At 41.2% G+C, this 22,594-nt stretch overlaps 1 protein-coding gene across 7 annotated transcripts in view; it reads left to right on the top strand.

Annotated features, from left to right (window-relative positions):
* Nucleotides 1–22,594, top strand: part of LOC117175836 (ATP-dependent RNA helicase dbp-4-like) — a 92,963-nt gene that overhangs the window by 21,439 nt on the left and 48,930 nt on the right. For 4 of the 7 annotated variants that reach the window (XM_033365610.1, XM_033365612.1, XM_033365611.1 and 1 more), the window contains exons 2-3: nucleotides 14,250–14,453; nucleotides 21,694–21,867. In XM_033365610.1, coding sequence (XP_033221501.1) covers nucleotides 14,250–14,453; nucleotides 21,694–21,867 — 378 coding nt within the window. Of the gene's footprint in view, nucleotides 1–7,598; nucleotides 7,881–14,249; nucleotides 14,454–21,693; nucleotides 21,868–22,594 lie in introns of all 7 variants that reach the window. The other 3 variants (XM_033365609.1, XM_033365608.1, XM_033365614.1) reach the window with 1 other exon arrangement.

Genomic DNA, 22,594 nt, shown 5'->3' on the forward strand with positions numbered 1-22,594 from the left:
CCTCTAGATTAAACCGAAGGGCCTATGACAAAGCCACCGAACACGTCCTCGGGTTGCGGAGAGAGGGTCCCTGTACCAAGGGTTTCTGCTGAATATGGTTACAAAAATAAATAGGCTGTCGCGGACAATTGTCCAGGGGTAGTCCCGAAGCAATTAACCCCCGAGCGGAGGTGTGAAAACCGTGCGCAGCCTTACCTTGCATGCGGGGCTCTAAAAGGATGGACGAACCCCTTTCCCTAGCTTCTCGTGGTAACAATAATGACAACGCCACACATAGTTGTAGTAAGTGCGGTTCAAAACAACAGAATGTGCAGGGCTCTCAACAAGGGTTCGGCTAACAATGACGACGATTCTAGAGCTGGGAGAGCCAATGAAAATGGATTCAATGCGATGCATCGGCGGAATCTCGGGACCTTTAGGTGCACGGAGCGACTGAATCACGACTTACTAGAGTAGTGCTACGATGCGAGTGTGGCCCCTGAACGGGATTACATGTCACGACTGCATGCTCTATGTTGTGAGAAACACCCAGAGCTATCGTACTTTTCGCATCAACGCCTGCGAAACAATGCCCAACTACTCCAAAAAGGGGCTATGTAAGCGGAACGCCTACTCTACCACAACCAGAACAAGCTGGCAACAGAGAAAGAGAGGCGACATTAAGACCGACCGCAGGCAAGCATCCAATAGAGAAAGAGCGACGCTTTCTGACCTGGAGAAACATCAAGAGCAAGGTTTCTCTCAAGCCTAAAGATCTGTCTGAAATGGATGACGAGCTTCGTGAACATTTTTCTGAAGAATCCGACCTTTGCACTATCAATTATTGCGTGTATAATGCAGCGAGAGCTTTGGCCGATGCGAACCGTAAACCAAACCAACGGTTGATCATAAGACCAAAAGACGAATGCATCAACTTGCCACAAAGATAGGCTGGGAAAGAGAGTATGCGTCCCGCATTCAGTGTGTGATTGACTTCATCACATCTGGCAGGAATTTTACCGCCCAGGTTCGAAAGTTCGCGCGCGAACTCCGGACCCGTTATCACACACTTAACAAGGCAAAGCAGCTCACCATCAGGCAGCATATTGTTGAGAGAATACGGATGCTAACTGACGCTAAGAGAAATCTAGAGCGGAGTCAGAGGTGGGTCGTGAAAAAATCAACAGTTTTTCTCTGACCCATCTCGACTCTTCCAAGACCCTCCAGTTACTGTCGACCACCCGCCCAAACCAGAGGAGGTCGATGTATTTTGGAAAGTAGTCTACGAAGTGCAGCATAGACTGGACGAAGACTCAGAAAATATCCTTGATATTGGGACAAGAAAGGTTATGCACATAAACAAAAGCAAGCATCTTAAGTCTTCTGTTCCGCGACTCTATATCTCACGTCGTCAAGGTGGTTGCGGAATATTGAGTCTTGAATTTCTTCACAGTAGGATTATTCTGTGTACAGCACATAGAGTCGCAAATGGAAGAGACCCTCTTCTTAAAATGGTCAGGAATCACGAAGAAGTGGGAAAGGAGTGTTTCTGTACAAAGCAGCGGAGGAGGCTGCTGAAATACTCGGACTTGACTTCAGTATTAGGGGCGAGCAAAATGCATCAAATCTTATCTATCTCGAGTACTCACTCCTGAAAGCCCGGATTAAGAAAGCACAAGAGAAAAACTTTCGTGAACAGTTCCTCGATAAGATGATGCACGGTATCTTCTACAGAAATGTGGAAGATCAGTCGATGTCGTGTGAGCTAACGTTTGCTTTCCTCAAATCGACCGGATTGAAGTCTGGTACGGAGGCTTTCATTTTGGCATGCCAAGACGTTGTCATTTCTTAACATACCGTAGCCAAATTTTGAGCCAAGACTTTCTCGATGATAGCTGCAGGGCGTGCCATGCACACCCCGAGCATTTAGCTCACATACTATCTAGTTGTCCAACCCATGCGGGAACGACCTAGATCCAAATGCACAATGCGGCACTAAGAGTGCTTTATTGCCAGCTCTGTCACTCTTACGGCATTAACCTTAATATCGCTCCTATAAGTGCTCCTAGGGAAATCGAGTCAATTGTCGAGAGTGGGAAGTGCCGCATATACTGGAACTTTATATTCTCGACAATTGTTTCCGTTGCACACTCGAGGACAGACGTGGTTCTTCTTGACATCGAGAAGTGAACCATGTTCGTTATCCAATTTTCGGCACCATCTGACAAAAACATTATAGCCAAGGAGAATGAAAAGAAAGAGAGGTATAGAGACCTTATAAGGAAGTTGCAACGATTGTACGCAGAATATTCTGTTAAACTAATCGTACTTATCGGCGCTCTTGGAGGTGCCAAGCTTTCACTCGTTAATAGCCTGAAAAGCCTCCCTACGTATCCACAATATGCTAAAACACTTGCGGGAAAATGCAGAAGGCGGTAGCCCTTGGATCACTCCGTGTTCTCAGGGTGCACGAAACTTTTGCCGGCTCGTCGTACTGATTCCGTTACAGACTGTAACCACCTATCTCACGGTCGTGAGACGTGGTTGTGGCTGAAATTTTACCGCGATTTCGCTGGGAGCGGGTGCAATTTTTCAGATTATCACCCGCTCCCGGCGAAATTCTGCGGTTGTCCTTATGACAAATTTTTAATGTATAATGCATGAAGTAATTAATAAATACGATTTTAACTATTAATAGTAGCAGTAATATAATTAGTAGTAGTAGTAGTGTTTGTTATAGAAGGGGAAATCTTGCGTAAGACACCTATATTATCAATTGTCCACAGGCGTGTGGGCAACTCTTAGTATGGGTAGCGTCAGATTCTTACTGACTAAAACCCCTTCTCTCACCAACCCATGTCCTCGGGACCGCTTTTCGCATTTCTTCAAGGACATGGGGATAGGGCTTCTAAGCCGTGCCTCGGCTTCACACTTTTATTGCCAACCTGGAACATTCTCAAAAGACAATTATAAAAGCTATACATAGTAAAAGTGAATACTATTTTCTACTCATCATTTCAGTCTCCGTCCTGCCGACCCAAGATGCACGCATCGTCCTCAGGAGTACAGTAGACCCATACATCGGGCTCGTCGGCCTTCGGCATCCCAACTCGACATTATTGGACTAAGATTTTTACTGTGATATCCACCCTAACTTGGATCTTCAGTGTCTCTCTCTCGAAGTTACTCTTCTTTTTTCTTTTCGCGAAGAAGATTAATCACGTATATAGTTATCTCATCGCAATTAAATTGAGATACCAGCATAAGCTGTACAACGTTGTCAGGTGTTATCACCGTTCCAAGGGTGAGGTGATAATTCACCTCACCATGCTCCATGGAATAGATATTTCTATCAGCTCCTTCTATTTTTGTCTCGTAGATTCTCTTTCTCTCAGCTGCTTGAAGGTCAACTGGAATGCACCCCGATATAACTAGTATTGCTGGAACGGAGACCGATCTGTAAGCGCAAGCAACTGTGAGTGCACCCTTATATTGCACCTTCAGAAGACGATGGCGCCGGCATTTTACATTGACAGCATCATCCAACGCCTCTGCTCCGTAAAGCAAAATGGAGTTTGCTACGCTCATTAGAATTCTTCTTTTAGAACTTCTCGGACCTGTTATATTCGGCATAAGCCTTGTTAACATGGCAACCATTTTTTCAGCTTTATTTACTGCCTCTGTTATTTGTATTCCGAAGTTCAGCTTTGCGTCAATATAGATACCAAGGTACTTCAGTGCAACTCCAGCCTCAATGGAGTGCCCTGAGATATCCGCAAAAAAGTGTTTGCTGAAATACCTCTGTCTAGTAAGGACGACAACTTTGGTTTTCTTATTGGCCAATTGAAGATAGTGGTCACTGAGCCAATTTTCCACTTTCATGGCAGCAAATGCTACCAATTGTCGCGATTGCTCTTCTGTTCTTGCTCTAATCATTGCTGCAATCTCATCAGGAAAGCCAATTAACCTGATTCTTTCTGCTAGTTTCATTATAAGTACTTCGTCGTAAACTATATTCCATTGTTCAGGCCCAAGAACTGAGCCTTGCGCTACACCTGCAGTGACCTTGGCACGGTATTCTCCCTTCGTGGTCTCAAAAGTCAACCACCTATCGTTGAGATAGTCGCTAATGATCCGGCAAGGGTATTTGGGCACCTTAAATCGTCGTTCCAAGACGTCAAGAATGTCAACCCATCTTACAGAATTGAAAGCATTCCTGACGTCAAAAGTAACCATCACGCAGACACTCCTAGTCTGGTGTTTTCCTCTCGAAGCTATTTCTGTCTCACGAAGAGTTTCGCGAATCGCACCTACCGTGGACCTGCGAACTCGGAAACCATGTTGGTTACTGGCCAGGTCTTCTGCTGCTTCAATGGCCGTTCGTAATCTGGCTCTTAGGCAGGCGTTAAAAATGTTGAGAAGCATAAAAGGATACCTCTCAACTATCTCTCTTACTACCTCGGTCGGAATTCCATCAGGGCCTGGCGCTTTGCCACAAGCCATTTTGGATGTTGCTGTCCACAATTCCTCTCTAGTAAGAGGAGGAAAAGCTTCGAGCAAAATAGTAGAGAGAAATGAACGACGTCTTGTTGCTGCAACTATAGCATAAGCAATTACAATGGACTTTTTTGTAACCTTTGATAATTAGATTTCTTTCCTGATACAATAATTGTGTTAAGCAATTTTAATAATGTCTCTGGAACTACTTTTTCTGCATCTTCGGCAAAATTCTTAACATCTGGATAATCCGTAATATCATATAGTGTTATTCGAATATCTTCTCGGATGATGGTTGCTGCAGTCTCTACGATTCTTAAACGTTCCTGTTTTTCATCGTTCAATCAACGTTCCTGTTTTTCATCGTTCAATCGATTCTCGTAACAAATGTTGAGTAATTTCCATCCAGTACCATGAAAACAGACAAGAGTTGGCCTGCCTCGCATTTTCGCAAACTTTGATACAAGCCGGGGTGTGTAGATGGTCCCGACTTGATCTAAAGTTGGTGAGAATTTTGGAAAGGAGATCGTGGGTGGCCAGGTGGGTGGCAGACTGCTCGCGAGCGTGTGGGAGCTCGGCCGGTGAGTCGTGAGGAGCCGTGTGTACCTCTCCTGAGGCAGGTTCTCACCACGACGGTGACGATGTCCGAAGGTGCTGCAGGTCTTCCTTGGCGTGGCGAGCCGTTCGTGCACTCCTGGGCAGAGGCTTCTCTACCACGGCTTCCGATGTCTTCTTGGAGGATGATGCTGCAGGTCTTCCTGGGCGTGGCGAGCCGTTCGTGCCCTCTTGGGCAGAGGCTTCTCTACCACGGCTTAGACTTTCCGGTGCTAGACTTCTCGTACGAGCAAGGTCCGGTTGTTCGCCTGCAGGAAGGTGTCTAGCTGGGCCATGGATCGCGGCGGGTTCCTGCGGCTGGTCGGTGGCGACAGCGGGAGGCGAGGGGTCCCTCGGACCTTCAACAGGTACTGCCAGGCCTGTAGTCCATCCATGCGCTGGAGTCCTCCCGGCACGTGCAGGACGTGGGGACCCTGACTGGCTCACCGGCGCTGGATGCGAGCGCAGAAGCTCATCCTCGCCAATGATGATGACGTCGTCATCATCACTGTCTGTCTGGTGAAGGCGCTTGCGGGGAGAAGGGGTACGAGGCGCCGGAGCTTCGTAACGCCCGTAGTGATCAGGGCGGCCCGAAGGAGCAGCAGAGGAGATCGAGGGCCAGATGAAGTGAACCTTCAGGCAATCGGGAAGGAGGACTACCGATCGGACGATAGCCTTGGGAGTGTGGCTGGAGGAGGAGGAGGAGGAGGAGGAGGAAGGACGTAGATCCTCTACGGGAGGAAAGCCGGAGGCTTGGAGGGCGTATCGGAGCGCAGCCAAACGTCGACGAACTCGGGTGCGCTTACCGGGACGAGGATTCCTAGGTGTGCCAGGTATGCGTCTGGCGAGGAGGAGCAAGGTGGTGGAAAATGTAGGATAGGTGAAGAGAGGGCGAGGCTGCAGCGAGCGTACCGACCCTAGAGAAAGACAGAGAGAGGAGTAAAGATTGCCGGCGGGGCTGCAAGGAGCGTACCGACCCTAGAGAGAGAGAAAGACAGATTGAGTGGAGAGAGAGAAGGAGTAAGGAATGTGGAAGCAAAGGTATTTTCTCGAGAGAGAAAGGAAAAACAACCTGGAATTATGTTTGTACTCGAAAGCACTTTATTCTCAAAAACTGGCTTACAAAAGTTAGCCGAAAGCCACCAGGGGACTGAGTTTACCCAACTGGAAGCCCAAATAGAAGTGCGTCCTTCGCTTGCACGCACCCGCTTTTATGTTCGATGGCCGAGAAGCGGACCGGTCGGCGATTTGCGATCTTACTTACAAGGATATATTTATAAAGAAAACCTAAAATTAAAATTAATCGATATCGCCGGATAAAATACTGAAAGCTTAAAATTAAAACGAACTCGAGATATCGCAGGATAAAATACTGAAATCTAAACTTAAAAGAAACAAGAGATCGAAAAGAAAAAAAAATACATTTGAAAAAACCTAAAAGTAAAATAACCGATATAAAACGACTCTTATACAATTAACCGTAATCAAACTAAACTATAAAATTTTAATACGAAAATAATGAAATAGAATCTGTGTTTTCTAACCCCGGTATTAAAATGAAAAGGAATTTAAAAATACACAAAATTCGCAATTTAGTACTTTAATTTAACAGGGAATTTTTGCTATAGGTATTAGTCACGTTGGGTTGGCGACCGCTGGTCTCTTTCCCAACGAGAAGGAAGAGAGAGAGAAAAGAGAGAGATGACGCGGTGTGAGTCCTGATCACAGGCCTGGCGCGTGACGGGGAAACCTTCCGTCGCAGATGCGCCAGGTGTTTCTTTATGACTCTCTTCCTTCCTTTGACTCATGGAGAGAAAGCAAGGTCGTCTTATTTCCACTCTAAAACAATTTAACCCGGAAGGTTTTCCCAGTCTGGGTTTATGTTTTGTAAACACAGACGGGGAATTGTTCCAGGCAAATTGGTTTAAAGTGGTTCTCAACTATGGGGCCATAACAACTTGACGTTATTTCCATAACTACGGAGCAATTCTGCTTGCAATGTTTTTTCAGAATATGTTGATTCATCTGGTAGGTGCGCTTAAACTTTGTTCAATAAATCCTGCAATGAGAATTGACACTCATCACTTTCGTCATTACTGGCGAAAAGTTTTTCGAATGCAGATAAAAATTTTTCATCTTCTGGTCGCCTTCTTTTCTCAAATTTTTCGGGTCGTTTCAAACTAAAAGAGGAATAGCGTCCTCCATGATACCGTGATTCTGCTGCTATAGGACAGCTTACACTGTTTTTTCGATTGATAACTTCCTCCCCTAATGAATCAGTTCTTTCTTTGGAGTAATTTAAAATCGTTGTTTTTAAAACTAGAGAAAGAACAATGTACATAGGTTGCCGTTTACTTGCACATTTCTCATATTCTGCTTCAACGGCACATTTTTCGCAAAAAAAAGAATTTTGTTTTTAAATCGAAGACTTCTGTTTTAAAACGTAAAATTTTTTCTTCGTTGCTCCTACCTTCTTTTTCTATTTCAACGTCTCGAATAATATTTTTTGTAACTTTTCTTATCAACAGTTACAGATTTCATCGTACTCAAACTCACAGAATGTCCATCAATGTGGCGTTCACTCACTCGAATCAAAGTCTTAATTCCATCCTTTACAACCACAGTCTCACTCTTATCTAAATCACACTTTACTGAGACACTAGATCTCATAAAGGAGCTGATGGATGTCATACGAGAAATGAGGATTTTCTCCGACGCCAGGAGCAACATGTTCCGGCAAATAAAGGAGAGAGTGTTAAAGGCAGAAGATTTAGCGAAGCAGGTTGCTTGGAAGACTGAGTTCGATGCAGGTATGATGGAATTCCTTTTTGAAAAGGTGAACAATCTGGAGGCATGCAGGGGGGAAACCCGCATGGAGATGAGCTCAAGGCGGGACACAAGCCACAGCGGGACTCAGACGGAAATTATTAGAGGTGTGCCCTGCAGCAGACGGCAGGATGAAACTGTCTACTGCTATCAGGGAGGCAGTGGTCCTGATTGAACCAATTCATGCCGGAGATGCGGTACAGATGGCTATAAGTCGGCGGAGTGCGTTGATACTCCTCAGTGTTTTCTCTGTGCCGCATGAACGGAGAAGACCCGGACCGACCATCTTCCGGGTACAAAGCGATGTCTTTCCTTTAAAGAGGCGACCCTACCAAGTAAGCGTCCAAAAGAAAGCGAGAGAGAGAGAGAGAGAGAAGTGCAGGTAGGCAAAACATTACGACGCCGAAGCTTGGCGTAGTAGCCTTAATCCCATGTTTCTGAAGTAATGCGAAAGCGGATTACGGGAGCGTGGCTGGCAGGAAAAGAAGTTAGGTGTGAGTGGGTGGATGCCGCCTGCGGTAAATCTCTACTACTACTACTGTTACTACTGCTAATACTACTACTACCACCACCAACTTACAGCTCATTGAATAATTACTCATAAAATAATCTAATTGTTGAAAAACATTGAAAATTTTATTTACTAATTACTAAATACATGATACATTTATACATAATTGAAAGAAAATACAATTTCTACTATTACTGCTGTTGTTGCTATTACTAGTACAAACTTATATATAATTGAATAATTTGTAATAAATTAATTTTATTATTGAAAAATGGTTAAAATCGTATTTATTAACTACTTAATACATCATAAATTTATACATAGGCTTTAATCACTTTTTCATCAAATGAGTCACTGATATATTTTTGGAATAATGTTCATATAATATTTAAATGTTTAAATGATAAATCATGAATGAGCAGTATTTATAGAGAATTGTCTGCTTTATAATTTCAGTTCTATACAATATTATCGAAAAACCACCCCCTTTCGAGACATGTGCAAGAGAAAGAGCATTCAGACTTCGAAATCAAACTCACCCCCTACGCAGACGATGAATTACGCGGGAACTGTGACCCGTAGGATAAAAATGCATAATATACTTCTTATTCAGAGTTTCATCCACTATTTTTTTGTACTGGACTATTTCTGTCGTTAGATGCACCCTTTTCGAAATAAGCGCTAAAAACCAATTTTCGGGGGTTGTTTGTTAGATTTAAGGGTATTTCCCCCTAACTGCAAGAGGGAAACTCTTTTGATATTTGATTCGGACGCTATATAGAACCACTTACGATAGATAAGAAAACTTTATAAATGTTTTCACTAGTTGGGGAATTCTCCAGATATGAATCCTATCTAGAATGTTTGTTACTTCATGAAATCTGAAGTTTGTAAACGCTCTCCTACAACAAAGCAAGAACTGATTTATATACTCGATGACACTTGGCAACATAATGTAGGGATAGGAAAAAAATCGAGAATTGTATAGACAGCACGTCTCATCGCATCAAAGCTGTTTTGGCTGCAGAAGGTGGCAAAAAAAATTGATTTCAGTCAAAAATTGAGTTTCATTGAAAGAAATGATACAGTCTAATGTAAATCACCATTTTCGGAATAAAACTTATTATATTATACATGCACTCTCATAATATAAAAAAAAAACTATTTAAAAATTAGAGTGCAGTTAGAGTACATTTCCAAGAAATGCATGATGAAAAGACACTACTCATCATATAGGACATCGTATAGGACTAGAGAGATTAATCAGCGACCTGCGTCGAAACAGTGTTGCGGATCGAACGTGTTATTCAGACGAATCAAACGGGAATTCTACATTAATCTTAAAGTAACACCCCACCCCACTTCCCGCACAATCCACTTTCTTACTTTTCTCATATAGGCTGACAAGGAAGAGGAGAGGGACTAAGTAGAACACCAGAACCCATACATGAAAAATGGAGAATATATTAAAGATTTTGAAACGCTTGTCGCATCCCGGGGATCGTTTGGGAGCCTCTGGAGTCACAGCATGCGGGACGGTGGCGATGGTGAGCTGCGAGATGGTCAGGCAGATCTCACTAATCAAACACCTGGCCAGCAAGAACATCTGCGACAAACGGTAAGCAATGTGTAATCAACTGTGCCTGCTGAGGATACTTTGGCTAGCGCTAGCTATTTGCAGACAACCACCTCGACAGAAATACCATGGGAGAGCATCAATTGGTATACCAGAATGAAAGAGGAATTGGTGCGTCTCTATTACGAAAATGCGAAGTTTGAAAAAAAGAAAAAAGGATACAATTTAAGAACAAAATTTGCTGCAAAATATCCTAATATACAAAAAGTCACACTAAGAGATCTTATCACTAAGACATACCATATGAACAGAGATGTTATGCGCCTTTAATTTTTGGCAGAGAAATGTGGGCAAAATGTGAGGAGAGAACATTATAGACTCTTCTTACTTAAAAATCCAGAGCTAGCCACAAAAATAAATGAGCAGAATCTGGCAGATCAAAAACGCTCAATATCTGTAAACAGACTGCTTTCGGCTGTTGATGTAGCTGCTATGCAGATGGAAGTGGAATAGCAGCTTCCTATTGATAAACTCACCTTGAAAGATGTGGACAACGAAGACTTGATTGATGCTGAAGACAAAGGTGCTAGGGATAATGAGCATCATGTACCGAATCCGTTAGAACCACATCCGGTTATTACTAACGATGATGTGGATAGGAAAATCTCAGAAAAACTACAGCTCCTCGAAATGAATTTTGGTCATTCTCTGCCCAAAATGAACGTCACAAATGATCTGCGTGCACTAATAGTACATCTCGACAGCAAGATTCTACCTACGTATTTGAACGTAGCACAAACTATGTTAGAGGTGCAAACTCTTGTATACTGTGCAGCTGTGGCAACCGTTAGAACGTTAGGCTGGAAAACTAGGCCTGCAAATGCAGTTTTTGTCCCAGAAAGGGATCGAGATCCACCATGAAAGATCAGGTTGGATATGTATTTCAGCAAGGTAAGGTGCAAATTGTGTCGATCAACTCAATATAAAAACGGAAATAGAACCAGAAAGCTGATAAACCATGTTACTAGAATCATCCACTCGCGGCACATCGAGACATTAACACCAGCAATATTGGATGAAATTTTAGACTCAACGACAGAGACTTGATGTTCTTACTGCCAGACTGAGTCGGTACAAAAAAAGTAGTGCACGAAGGCAGGAAAATCAAAACTTTCAGACAGATGAAAGAAAGTTTTACCGTGAACTGAGAATAAAGCCAAATAACAAGCAAGGCACCGAAGTCCCTCAATTGTAAGATATGACTAACTACTGGTCGGGTGTTTGGGGAAAATTGAACAGATGCATTTTGGACACTGCGTGGTTCTAACTGCAGAAAGCAAGAACAAGCAATAGCCCTGGTATGCAACTGATAAACATCACAGCTTTAGATGTTTCAGCGGTCTTGAAAAGGGCAAGTCATTGGAAAGCTTCAGGTCCGAACATTGTGCACAGTTTCTGTTACAAGTTCCTGACGAGTGTGCATCTTGCGTTGGCAAGGTGTTTTCACAAGATCATTAAATATTCTCATTGCGACGAAAATGACATTCTTACAGAAGAACAAACAGGATGTTGTAAGAACTTGCGAGGCTGTAAAGATCTAGTCACTATAGACGCTGTTGCCATGACTCAAGCTCGTAAACATCAAAGGAACTTACACATGGCATACATTGACTACAAGCAAGTGTTCGCGTCCGTACCGCATGACTGTATGCTGGAAGTCTTAAAATTTTACAAAATTTTCCCACGCTTTATTGACTTTCTAAGCCATGCAATGAGGCTCTGAGGTACAAGAGTCAAGTATTTTGATCATGGGCAACCAAGAATAACTAGATCAATAAGCTTTACGACGGGTATATATTAAGGAGAATCCTTCAGCGCACTATGGTTCTGTTCTACGTTGAATACATTGAGCAAAACACTAAACAGTATGTCTCATGGGTCCAGAATTCATGTTAATGAGGATGTTCATCAAGTGACCCATCTTCTTTACATGGATGACCTGGAGCTGTACGCTAGTTCAGCCCAGAAACTGCAGCAAGTGATCGATGTTACAAAACAGTTTTCCAATGACGTCCACATGGAGTTCGGACTAGATAAATGTAGAACAGTGCATTTAATCAGAGGGGAATTAGGGACCGCAGAGTTAGAGAACGAGTTCAAAATTGACATCGAGGCAATGGCTGCAGGCGAATCATATAAATATCTGGGTATTCCTGAATCTAAGGGTATTCAACATACGATAGTTAAGGGCATGTGATACTTAAAAAATTGTTGATTTTACCAGTTTTAGGTTCCCCGGGATTTTTTTCTAGAATAATAAATATTTTGCCTTACTAGGATAAGAAATATTTTGCCTTCAAAATCTGGGAAATGATAGCGAACATGCTAACGACGTCCCCACACACTTTTGTTGTTTTTTTATCAAAAAATTTTTGATATTGCTAACAACGTGTGTGTATATTTCGAGGTTATGTGTGGTATAATTCACGCAAGCGTTACTTCCAAACTACACAATATTTTTGGCCGAAAACTTTGGACTTACAAATATACATAGTAACTAATCTCCCGGAACTAACCATGTTTGCAGGCAATCAAAAAAGTTTATTTTATAAATAATTTCCAGATTGTCGGAAAGGCAGAGATGAAAAATGAAGTAACCTCAAAATAATGCATATGCATAAAATTTTTATTTATTACAATAATTTTTTTGTTATTATCCCTCAGAAAGGAGTCCGGGCACCTCCGTTATGATATTTTCTAGCATCTCCGAATTCAGTTTTTAAAAATTTTCATTTTTGTGGAAAAAATCCGGGGAAACTGTAAGTACCACATGCCCTTAAGGCAAGCCGAATGCAACACAGAAATTCAGCAATTTAGAGGATAGTTCTAACACGAAATTTAGGGGGAGGGGCGTTGTAGATGTCAAAAAGCTGTGCGAGTCACAAGTTATACAGTTGCGAGACTATTTTAACAGCAAACGAAATGTTGCGCTTTACAGTAGCATCTGTAAAGCGGATCTTGACTATACACACTTAAATTTGCCCTTAGATGGGGCCTTGAATATCAGGGCATAAACCATAAAGGAATAAGAAATACAATGGAGGCAGAAAGCCATCCATGGTGAGCACCCCAAAACGTTAGATCAATATGAAGTGGACAGTGAGGCATCCAATATATGGCTAAGAAAAGGTTTTCTGTATCCAGAGATGAAAGGATTCGTCATTGCGATACATGACAAGGTTGTCAGCACCAGGGATTATCGCAAACACGTGTTAAATCAAGACATGGTTGACTGGTGTCGATTATGTGGAGATACCAACGAATCCATCGAGCACATTATTGATGGCTGCCGCGTAGTGGTTCAGAGAGAATATACGCACAGACATAATGATATAACGGGCGTTATACATCAACAACTTGCTACAGGCAATGTGCACGCAAGATGCACTGAACATTTTGAACATTTTAGGAGTCAGTAGGATATTGGCAGCAGCTCAGAAGGCGTTTTTATTAAACACCTGTCGCATTGTAAGAAACTTTCTTGACCACCAAGAAGTGAGCGACTAAAAACCAGTGCAGTGGCAGATGGCAGGTCTAAGAAAGCATCCAGAGTTGACTGTTCTCACCTTCAACGCTCGTGGCTGCTCGTAATTGTATACCTACAACATCATCGCAGTAGGTTTCAAGCATTGTATTAAATTAGCTGAATTAACTTATAACATTCTAAACTCATCAGTCACTTGACTTAGTCCGTAGCAATGATGCAAAACCGGGTTTACCCGAGTAAAAGTTTAATAAATTGTATATAATAAATAAATAAATATAATAAAATAATATATAATAGTAATTGTATACCTACAATATCATCGCAGAAGGTTTGAAGCATCTTATTAAATTAGTTGAATTAACTTGTAACATTCTAATCTCATCAGTCACTTGACTTAGTCCGTGGCTATGATTTATAACCAAGTTTGCCCGAGTAAAAGTTTAATAAAAACACATATAATGATGGTTATAATAGCCTCGGTGGCACATTTGATTAGACGCTCGGACTTCACCGCTCTCATCCGAGCACTTAATTGCAGTATAAAATGAGTCCGTGACTGATGTTATTCCGGGACAGCCCCGTGCAAAAACTGTTCCAAAAATATAAAAATCCAACTCTACCCAAAAAGGCCTTAGACATGTTGGGCATTAACCATCTTAAACTTATGGCAAAATTTTAAATAAAATTAATAGATAATAAGCTTTGCTCATTTGTTTCAGCCTTAAAAAAAGAAATCATGCCTGTTTCAAAGGCGCACAATATCGATGATAATTTAAGAACGAGTGATATTAAAATCAGTCAAGATGTGACGTTCTTTCAAATGGGTCTTTCACAAGAGATACTGGATGGTCTTTTGTGTTGCGGATTTCAGAGACCTTCACCGATACAGTTAAAAGCAATACCTTTAGGACGCTGTGGATTTGGTAAGCGATATACAGCCCTTGTTAAGTGTTAATTTAACTCTATTTCATGCGTAGCGCATAACCCCATAACATCTCAAAATTAAATATAACTTAGAGCTTTTATATTATATAAATTTCCATGACAAATATGCCCAATTCGTCATTAAATATAAAGTGGACGGCCCAGAATTTAAAGGTTCCATCGAACTCGGTTTATAAAATGAAATAATAGGACCATAATATTGTTTGAATAAAATTCTAAATATGAAAAATTAAGAATTAGCTCTTCCTACATGTTTCGGTAATAAAGGTTTTGTTCGTGCCTGAGGTGCGCGGCTTAATTTTCTGTCTTATACGGAAGATAATATCAACCATCGAGCCACTAAAAAATAGGAGAAAACCTATCGAACTCTATGCTGACTTCCCGTTCTCGCGTTGCTCATTATTTCAGCGGAGTTCCGTGGCTATTAAAATCTTTGCGCATCCACAGATAACAAAAGAGTAATTTTGGCAAACAAATGAGTAAAAAAGAACACATACCTTTTACAGAGTAAGTAATAACAAGCGTATATTGAAAAAAAGATATGCTACTGGAAAAATTACATATTTATAAAAAGTTTTACAATTAATCCGCACCAAGTGAATAGAGAGAAAAAAAGGTAATTCATTTTCAGACTTTAAATCAGCTTTAAATCAAAAGATTAAACTTCTTGATGTTCAATAGATGTCGCCACGACCACCATTCAACGGCATCTTGTAATCATGTGCATTTGGAAGGGGGAAGCCAAAGCTCCTTCCAGGTTAAGAATAGGACAACAGCGTCTGAAACTTCCGCAAACCTTTCCCTCAAGAACTTTCGTTCACCGAAAATTAAAAATTCTAATCAAAACCCAAAGAATCAGCCTAGGTTCAGTTTCTATATTTAGCTTCACGGGAATTTCACCTTTACATACTTGAAATTTAAAAGAAAAAGTATAATTGTATAAATATTGAAATGATATGCATAAATAAAATAAGATTTGTAAGTCTAAGGATGCTTCTAGCCGGACCACTTATGTGCGAGGCCTTTGCGAGGAAAAGAGGAGTTGTTTACAAATAAATAGAAAGAACCAGAACCAAATAATGTGAAGATAAAACTGCCACATTACAACCCGTCTCTCCCTAGAAGATGCCTAATGATAATATGCAATAATAAAAAAACAGAAGGATATTGCCTAAAAAAAGGTTATCTAAAGTCAGATCATAAAACTACCGAAAATTAAACCAGAAAAACAGAAACATCGTGCAATGATCAGAAACCAAAAGAGAAAACTAAGAGGTAGTAACTGAAGAAAAAAGCAGGATAGTCCCTTCGGTGAATGTAGAGCATCAGACTGGCGATCTGAAAGACCTGGGCTCATATCCCAGCGGAGTTTGAGAGCGTTTTTTCTCAATCTTAAAAATTAATCAGTATTTTAAGAATATTGATTATGGCCAAGTAGACAAACAAAATTAACATCTTAAACGTTTAATTAATTTCCCTGGTCAAAAAGCCTACATCAATAATAATATATTCATTATAGTTACTCTGCGCCGTATGTCCCGTCGCTATCCATTCTCTGCTCTGCTCGTCGGCTCCGTGCTAACGAAAGTTACCGCAGCCTCTGGAGTTGTTTCCTCTTCCACCTCTGCCACGGCTGCGAACCCGTGTTGAAGCTCGCCACGTTCCTCCGTTCTGTGTATATCTTGGCACTCCCGTGCGAAATGCCCAGTTTTGCCACATTTGAAACAGCTTCCATTTTAATCCTTTTTTGCTGCGTACACATTCGAACTTATTTCAGCATTATCGTTATTTTTCTTTTAAGCAATCTGGATCGCATTCTGCATTTTTCTTGCAAGTGTTTTGGCATATTGTTGACACGCAGGGATGCTTTTTAGACCATTAGCGAGTGAAAGTTTGGCATCTCCAAGAGCGCCAATGATAAGGACGATTAGTTTAACAGAATATTCCGGGTACAATCTTTGCAACTCCCTTATAAGGTCTCGATACTTCTCTTTCTTTTCATTCTCATTGGCTAAGATGTTTTTGTCAGCTGGTGCCGAAAATTCGACAACGAACATCGTTCGCTTCTCGAAGTCAAGAAGAACCATGTCAGGCCTCGAGTGTACAACAGAAACAATTGTCGAGAATATAAAGTTGCAGTATATGGGGCACTTTCCATTCTAGAAAATTGACTCGATTTCCCTAGGAGTATTTGAGGAGCGATATTAAGGTTAATGCCGTAAGAGTGACAGGGATGGTAACAAAACACTCTTAGTGCCGCATTGTGCCTTTGGACGTAGGTCGTTTCCGCATGAGTTGGACATCTAGATAGTATGTGTGACTCAAAATGTGGCGACGGTATGTTAAGGTGGAAATGACACCGCCCTGGCATGCCAAAATAAAACCCTCCGTACCAGACTTCAATCCGGGTGATTTAAGGAAAGCAAAAGTTCGCTCACACGACATTGATTGATCCTCCACACTTCTGTTCCCGGAAGCTTTTCTCTTGTGTTTTCTTAATCCGGGCTTTTAGGAGTGAGTTCTCGAGGTAGATAAGATTTGATGCACTTTGCTCACCCTTAATACTGAAGTTAAGTCCGAGTGTTTCAGCAGCCTCCTCCGCTGCTTTGTACAGAAACGCTCCTTAGCCCACTTCTTCGTGCTTCCTGACCATTCTAAGAAGAGGGTCTCTTCTATTTGCGACTCTATGCGCTATACCCAGAATAATCCTGTTGTGAAGACAGTCAAGACTCAATATTCCGCGACCACCTTGAGGGCGTGAGATGTACAGTCGCGGAACAGAAGACTTAACATGCATGCTTTTGTTCATGTGTATAATCTTCCTTGTCCCGATATCAAAGGATCTGAGCTCATTCTTCGTGCATGGAACCACTCCAAATGAATAGAGGGATACTGGGACCGCAAGCATGTTTGTTGCAGATACTTTGTTTCTCACCGACACTTCGGAAGAGCAAATCCGACGGATGAGACATTTGTATCTGCTTAGGAGAGTATCCTTTATAGATGTCACATCCTGAATGCAGCTTTGTGGCACGCCCAGGTATGTATAAGTCTCTCCAGCGCAAAGGTGTCGTATAGCGCTTCTATCGACGAGCTCAGGTTTTTCAGGGATGCCATTAAGTTTTCCTCGCTTCAAATAAACATTGGCGCATTTGCCTAACCCGAATTCCATTCTAATTTCCTTAGTATATAGTTCGACAATCCCTTGAGCTAGATGTAGTTGCTCTTTGTTCTTAGCATGATCGTCCATATAAAATACATGAGTGACCTTGTACTTTTGATCTGCAGGTTTGCCGCAAAAGTACCCGTCGAAATGACGAAGTGCTGGATATAGTGGCAGTAATGTAAGGCAAAAAAGAAATGGGCTCATGATGTCGCCCTGAAAGACACCTCTCTGAAAGGTGACCTTGTTAGTTTTCACACGATTTTTTCCAGATGAGATCGTAAATCTGGTTTTCCAAAGCGGCATCAATCTCTCTATGTAACTAACGATTTGCGGATGAACCTTTAAGGTTTCCAAAGACAGATGATAAGTCTATGGGAGGTCGAATCAGACACATCTGTCGATGAGCAGGTTCTCTCGACATCCCGCTACGCATTTCTTTGAGCCTCGTTGTTCATAAATTTCTTGCCACACAGGTTCAATTGCCCGAACAATCCTATCATTTAGGATAGCTGTGAATATCTTACACAGTGTGTTCAGACTAGTGATTGGCTTGTAATTTTTCGGGCCAGCTAAGTTGCCTTTTTTCGGCAGGAGTATTGTGCGCCTTTTCACCCACCACTCCGGAATCGGCTCTTACGATTTGGTCCCGGAGCGGAATAGTTCTTCGTCCTTCCTAATACTTCTTTCACCTCCTCGGTAGTGATGGGTGGGCATTATTCATCAGGTGTTATGAGAGCATCATACAGCTCCATGAAGCTATTTATATTTTCTGAGTCTTCGTCCAGTATATGCTGCACTTCATAGACTTCTCTCCAAAATACTTCGACGTCCTTTGGTTCGGGCGGGTGGTCAACAGTAACTGGAGGGTCTTGGAAGAATCAAGATGGGTCAGAGAGAAACTGTTGATTTTCTCTGACCCACCTCTTCCTCCGCTATAGACTTATTTTAGCTTCAGATAGTATCCATATTCTCTCAACAGTATGCTGTCTGATGGTCAGCAGCTTTGACTTGTTAAGTGTGTGATAACGGGTCCCGAGTTTACGCACGAACTTTTTAACCTTGGCGGTAAAATTCCTGCCAGATGTAATGTAGTCAATCACACACTGAATGCGGGACGCTTACTGTCTTGTCCAGCCTACCTTTATGGCAAGTTGATGCATTCGTCTTTTGGTCTTGTGATCAACCGTTGGTTTTGTTTTACGGGTCGCATCGCCCAAAGCTCTCGCTGCATTATACACACAATAATTGATAGCCCAGAGGTCGAATTCTCCGGAAAAATGTCCACGAAGCTCGTCATCCATTTCAGCCAGATCTTTAGGCTTGAGAGAAACCTTGGTGTTGATGTTTCTCCGGGTCATAAAGCATCGCTCTTTCTTTATCGGATGCCTGTCTGCGGTTGTTCTTGGTGTAGCCTTCCTTTCTCTGTTCAAAAGAAAAACGTTACTCATTTTAAAGGATAAGCAGAAGTTCTAGAAGTTTTAAAATAATTTAAAATAATTTTAGTTGTTAATTTTGTTTGTCTTCAAGTTAAAAAAAATGAAATATTTCAAGTGTGAAGTTCTTCAAAGTTAAATTTTTTTTCTAAACATTGGAAAAATTTTACAGCTGCCCTTCCTATATACGTACTTGTGAGAGTGACAACCCGCGTACCGAGTCCCGCGCGAGGTAAAATGCCGAAGGGCAAGTTGGACTTTAATTCTGACTTCCATTTGGAACAATTGGTTTCGTTACCGGGAAGAAGTGATGAACGACTGCCTTGATGCAACATGTAGGATGCACCTCGTAGGCAACAGAGATTGCAGATCTGTGGAGATTTAAAAATTATAACCATATTACTCGGGTAACCGTCTGGTTTCATGAAGTACCTCTGCTACTTATGTTTATGTGATAGTCGAGACAGAGAGAATCATCACGAGGTAAGAAATTGGCCAACTCGAAAATCTCTCAAACCTGGGTCGCGTAATGTTATCCATGAATCCCTTGTAAATTCGTCAACTGTTTTAATTCCTCCTCTTCGTTTAAAGCTAGGTTTCATAAAATAGTATGCCAATGCTCTTAATAAGAATGGTAAATGTTTCAAGTATTTGCAAAAGGTATTCCCTAAACTCTCTGATGCATTTTCTGCACTCTCATATTGGTAAAATTCCGAAAAACCTAAGACACTTTAGTGAAGAACAAGGTGAACGTTTTCACCAATCAGCCCTTTTAAGAGGTACATGATGTACAAAATTCGATCATGCAACCTCCTCGCGGTGTACATCGGGTTAGGCCAATGCCGACAGTCCATTAATTAGTAAAATGAACGGGAAAATATAGAAATTTAGACTTCTTGAGGTTATGGCAAAATTCTGATCTGATGGGGTCAAATGGACCCCGGATTCGGATTCAGCTACCCCAAAAACGTATAGTAAACATAGTCATACCTCTAGGTCAGAACTTTTTTTTTGTGTGGATGTGTAATCAATAATAACCCTATACTTTTATTAGTGTAATTGCACCTTCCGCTTCAACCAAGGGTAGTTCCATTGTTAGTTCCTTTTATGTTCAAAATAGGTATTCTGAAACTATCCATAGTTGACAACTAAGTAATTCGAATGAGAGACAATTAATTTAAATCAATAAAAGTCAAATCCAAGCAACCATCTTCAATCCAAATTGGATTTGATATCTTCGATATAAAAGAGAGCAATTAAAATTGATCATATTTCTAATCCCTTATTTCCTTTTAGAGTGAAGTAAGGATTGCGATCAATTGCTATTTAAATAAATAGACTATGTGTACATGCACTTGTGTGCAAGTAAGTTAGTTAAGTTAATTTTGACAATGTTAGGTTTCTTCACCTCGTTCCAATCAAATATTGACAGATATTTGTTGATTTCTGTATGTCAATTTGTTTGTTAATAATGTTTAATAAACAATAGCCTCTTAACTTTAGTTGAATTATTTATATTAGACTTCTAAATGATTTTAATATCAGGACATCCCAGGGTTGCGATTTCTTAACACAGGGGCTTAAATCCGCCTCGGTGATAAGAATCGATCAATTGGTCGATTGAGGATGGTAGCTGGGAGCATGAAATAGGTGGAGGTTCAATATATATTTTTCATGCATTTCAGGCACCTGCTGTGACTAGTTTGTTGAATAAATAAGGGTTGATAACCATTCCTGATTTATTTAATGATATTATCTATATTATTAAGGAACTACGGATTTTATTAATGAGGGGTGTTTTTTTTTTAATGAGGGGATAGATGATTCTTGTCAATTTCCGGTCCTAATCCCCACAGATCGCTGCCAAAGAATTAATTATCGTATGCCGATTGTTCTTCTTAAAGGTTGATGTAAAGGAATTTTTCGTCTTGGATGATTATTATTGTTAATATTAAGCGTTTTGTGGCTGAGGTCAGCGTGAAAGTATCAGCACCGCAGGAAAAATTGGAAGTCGTTCATGAAGGAGGCGTGATTGCTGCCCGCCTCTGTTCGTCTCATTATACTCCTCTCTTCGCGCGGGTATTCTGATTAGGTGTGGCTTAAACCCGTGCGATGATCTTATATTCTCTCTCTCCCTGGTTATTCCTGTAACCCACTAGAATAAGTTAATGCAGAGCAAAACTCGGACATTCAGCCTGGCCACCGTACTTCTTTACTAATCTGTTACACGGATACCATGAAGCCTGGCAATGACAATTTTGAGTTGCCAGCCCACATAGGGTTCACTGTAACAAACCCGCCCTGGAATTACTAACAGGCGTCCCTGGATGTGTATGACCTGACCAAAATCGAAGAAGTAAAAATTGGAAACATTTTACATGTTAAACTCCATAAGACATAAAAATGGCTAGAGCAACGGCTGAAAACATTTTAAAAAATTTAAAAAAAACATGGGTAAGTTAATTTGCCTAAGAGAACGATTTGGTCAACGTGGGCGTTGAAATTTCTCAAATATAATTTTTTGGGCTACCCTAATAAATACATCTAGACCCAGTACGGCCTCACTACTAATTAATAATGTTCAAAATAAAAATAATTTCATTGTATGCTTTTTTATAGATATAATATTACGTGCAAAATCTGGAACTGGAAAAACAGCAGTTTTTGGTATAATAGCATTAGAAATGATAAATGTTGAATCATCGTGTGTACAAGCCTTGATCTTAGCACCTACAAGGGAAATTGCTGTGCAGATCGCAGAAGTCATATCGTCAATTGGAAAGGAGATAAAAGGTAAATTTCTTTTCCATTTTAAAATACATGATTTGTCGTAAAGCCTTTTCAACAGACGTTTAGTTAACTTTAAGGACTAAATTCTTTTACAACTAAAATATAAATAAAAAATAGTATGTTAATATCTGCGAAGAAAGGGATCTAACAACCGGGAGCTGAATTTCATAGGACAGGCAAACGTAGTCGAGCCCACAAGCCGCATTTGAGCAGTAGGGAGGCGTCTACGAAAAGCATCGCCTCTACATGCTACTAAATCTTGATGCTCCACTACAGTACTCCAGCGGAGCTCATAGACCCGGTGCGTACCAGGTGTATACATATGAAACCGGTATTTTTTCAAGAAAAAAACACATTTATTTCAAGAGAATGATAATAAATATTTTATTCAAAGTATGCGCCCTCGCTGGCTACACATTTTGTCCACCTCTCAGGCAATTTATGGATACCTTTCCAAAAAAAGTCTTCGTTTTTTAAAGCAAACCAGTCATCGAGCCATTTTCCAACATTTTCGTAAGAAGTGAAGCGCTGCTCGCTGAGTGCGTGCCCCATCGATGCAAATAAGTGGTAGTCGGATGGAGCCAAGTCTGGTAAGTAAGCGGGGTGGGGTAGCGGTTGCCAGCTGTAGGACTCAACCAATTCCCGAGTCACTTTTGTCCGGTGTGATGGTGCATTGTCATCGAGAAAAATCACTTTTTCATGCCTAGTTTCATATTCTTGGCGTTTTTGG

The sequence above is a fragment of the Belonocnema kinseyi genome, chromosome 7 (assembly GCF_010883055.1).
Source record: "Belonocnema kinseyi isolate 2016_QV_RU_SX_M_011 chromosome 7, B_treatae_v1, whole genome shotgun sequence".
In the NCBI taxonomy this organism is placed as follows: Eukaryota; Metazoa; Arthropoda; class Insecta; order Hymenoptera; family Cynipidae; genus Belonocnema; species Belonocnema kinseyi.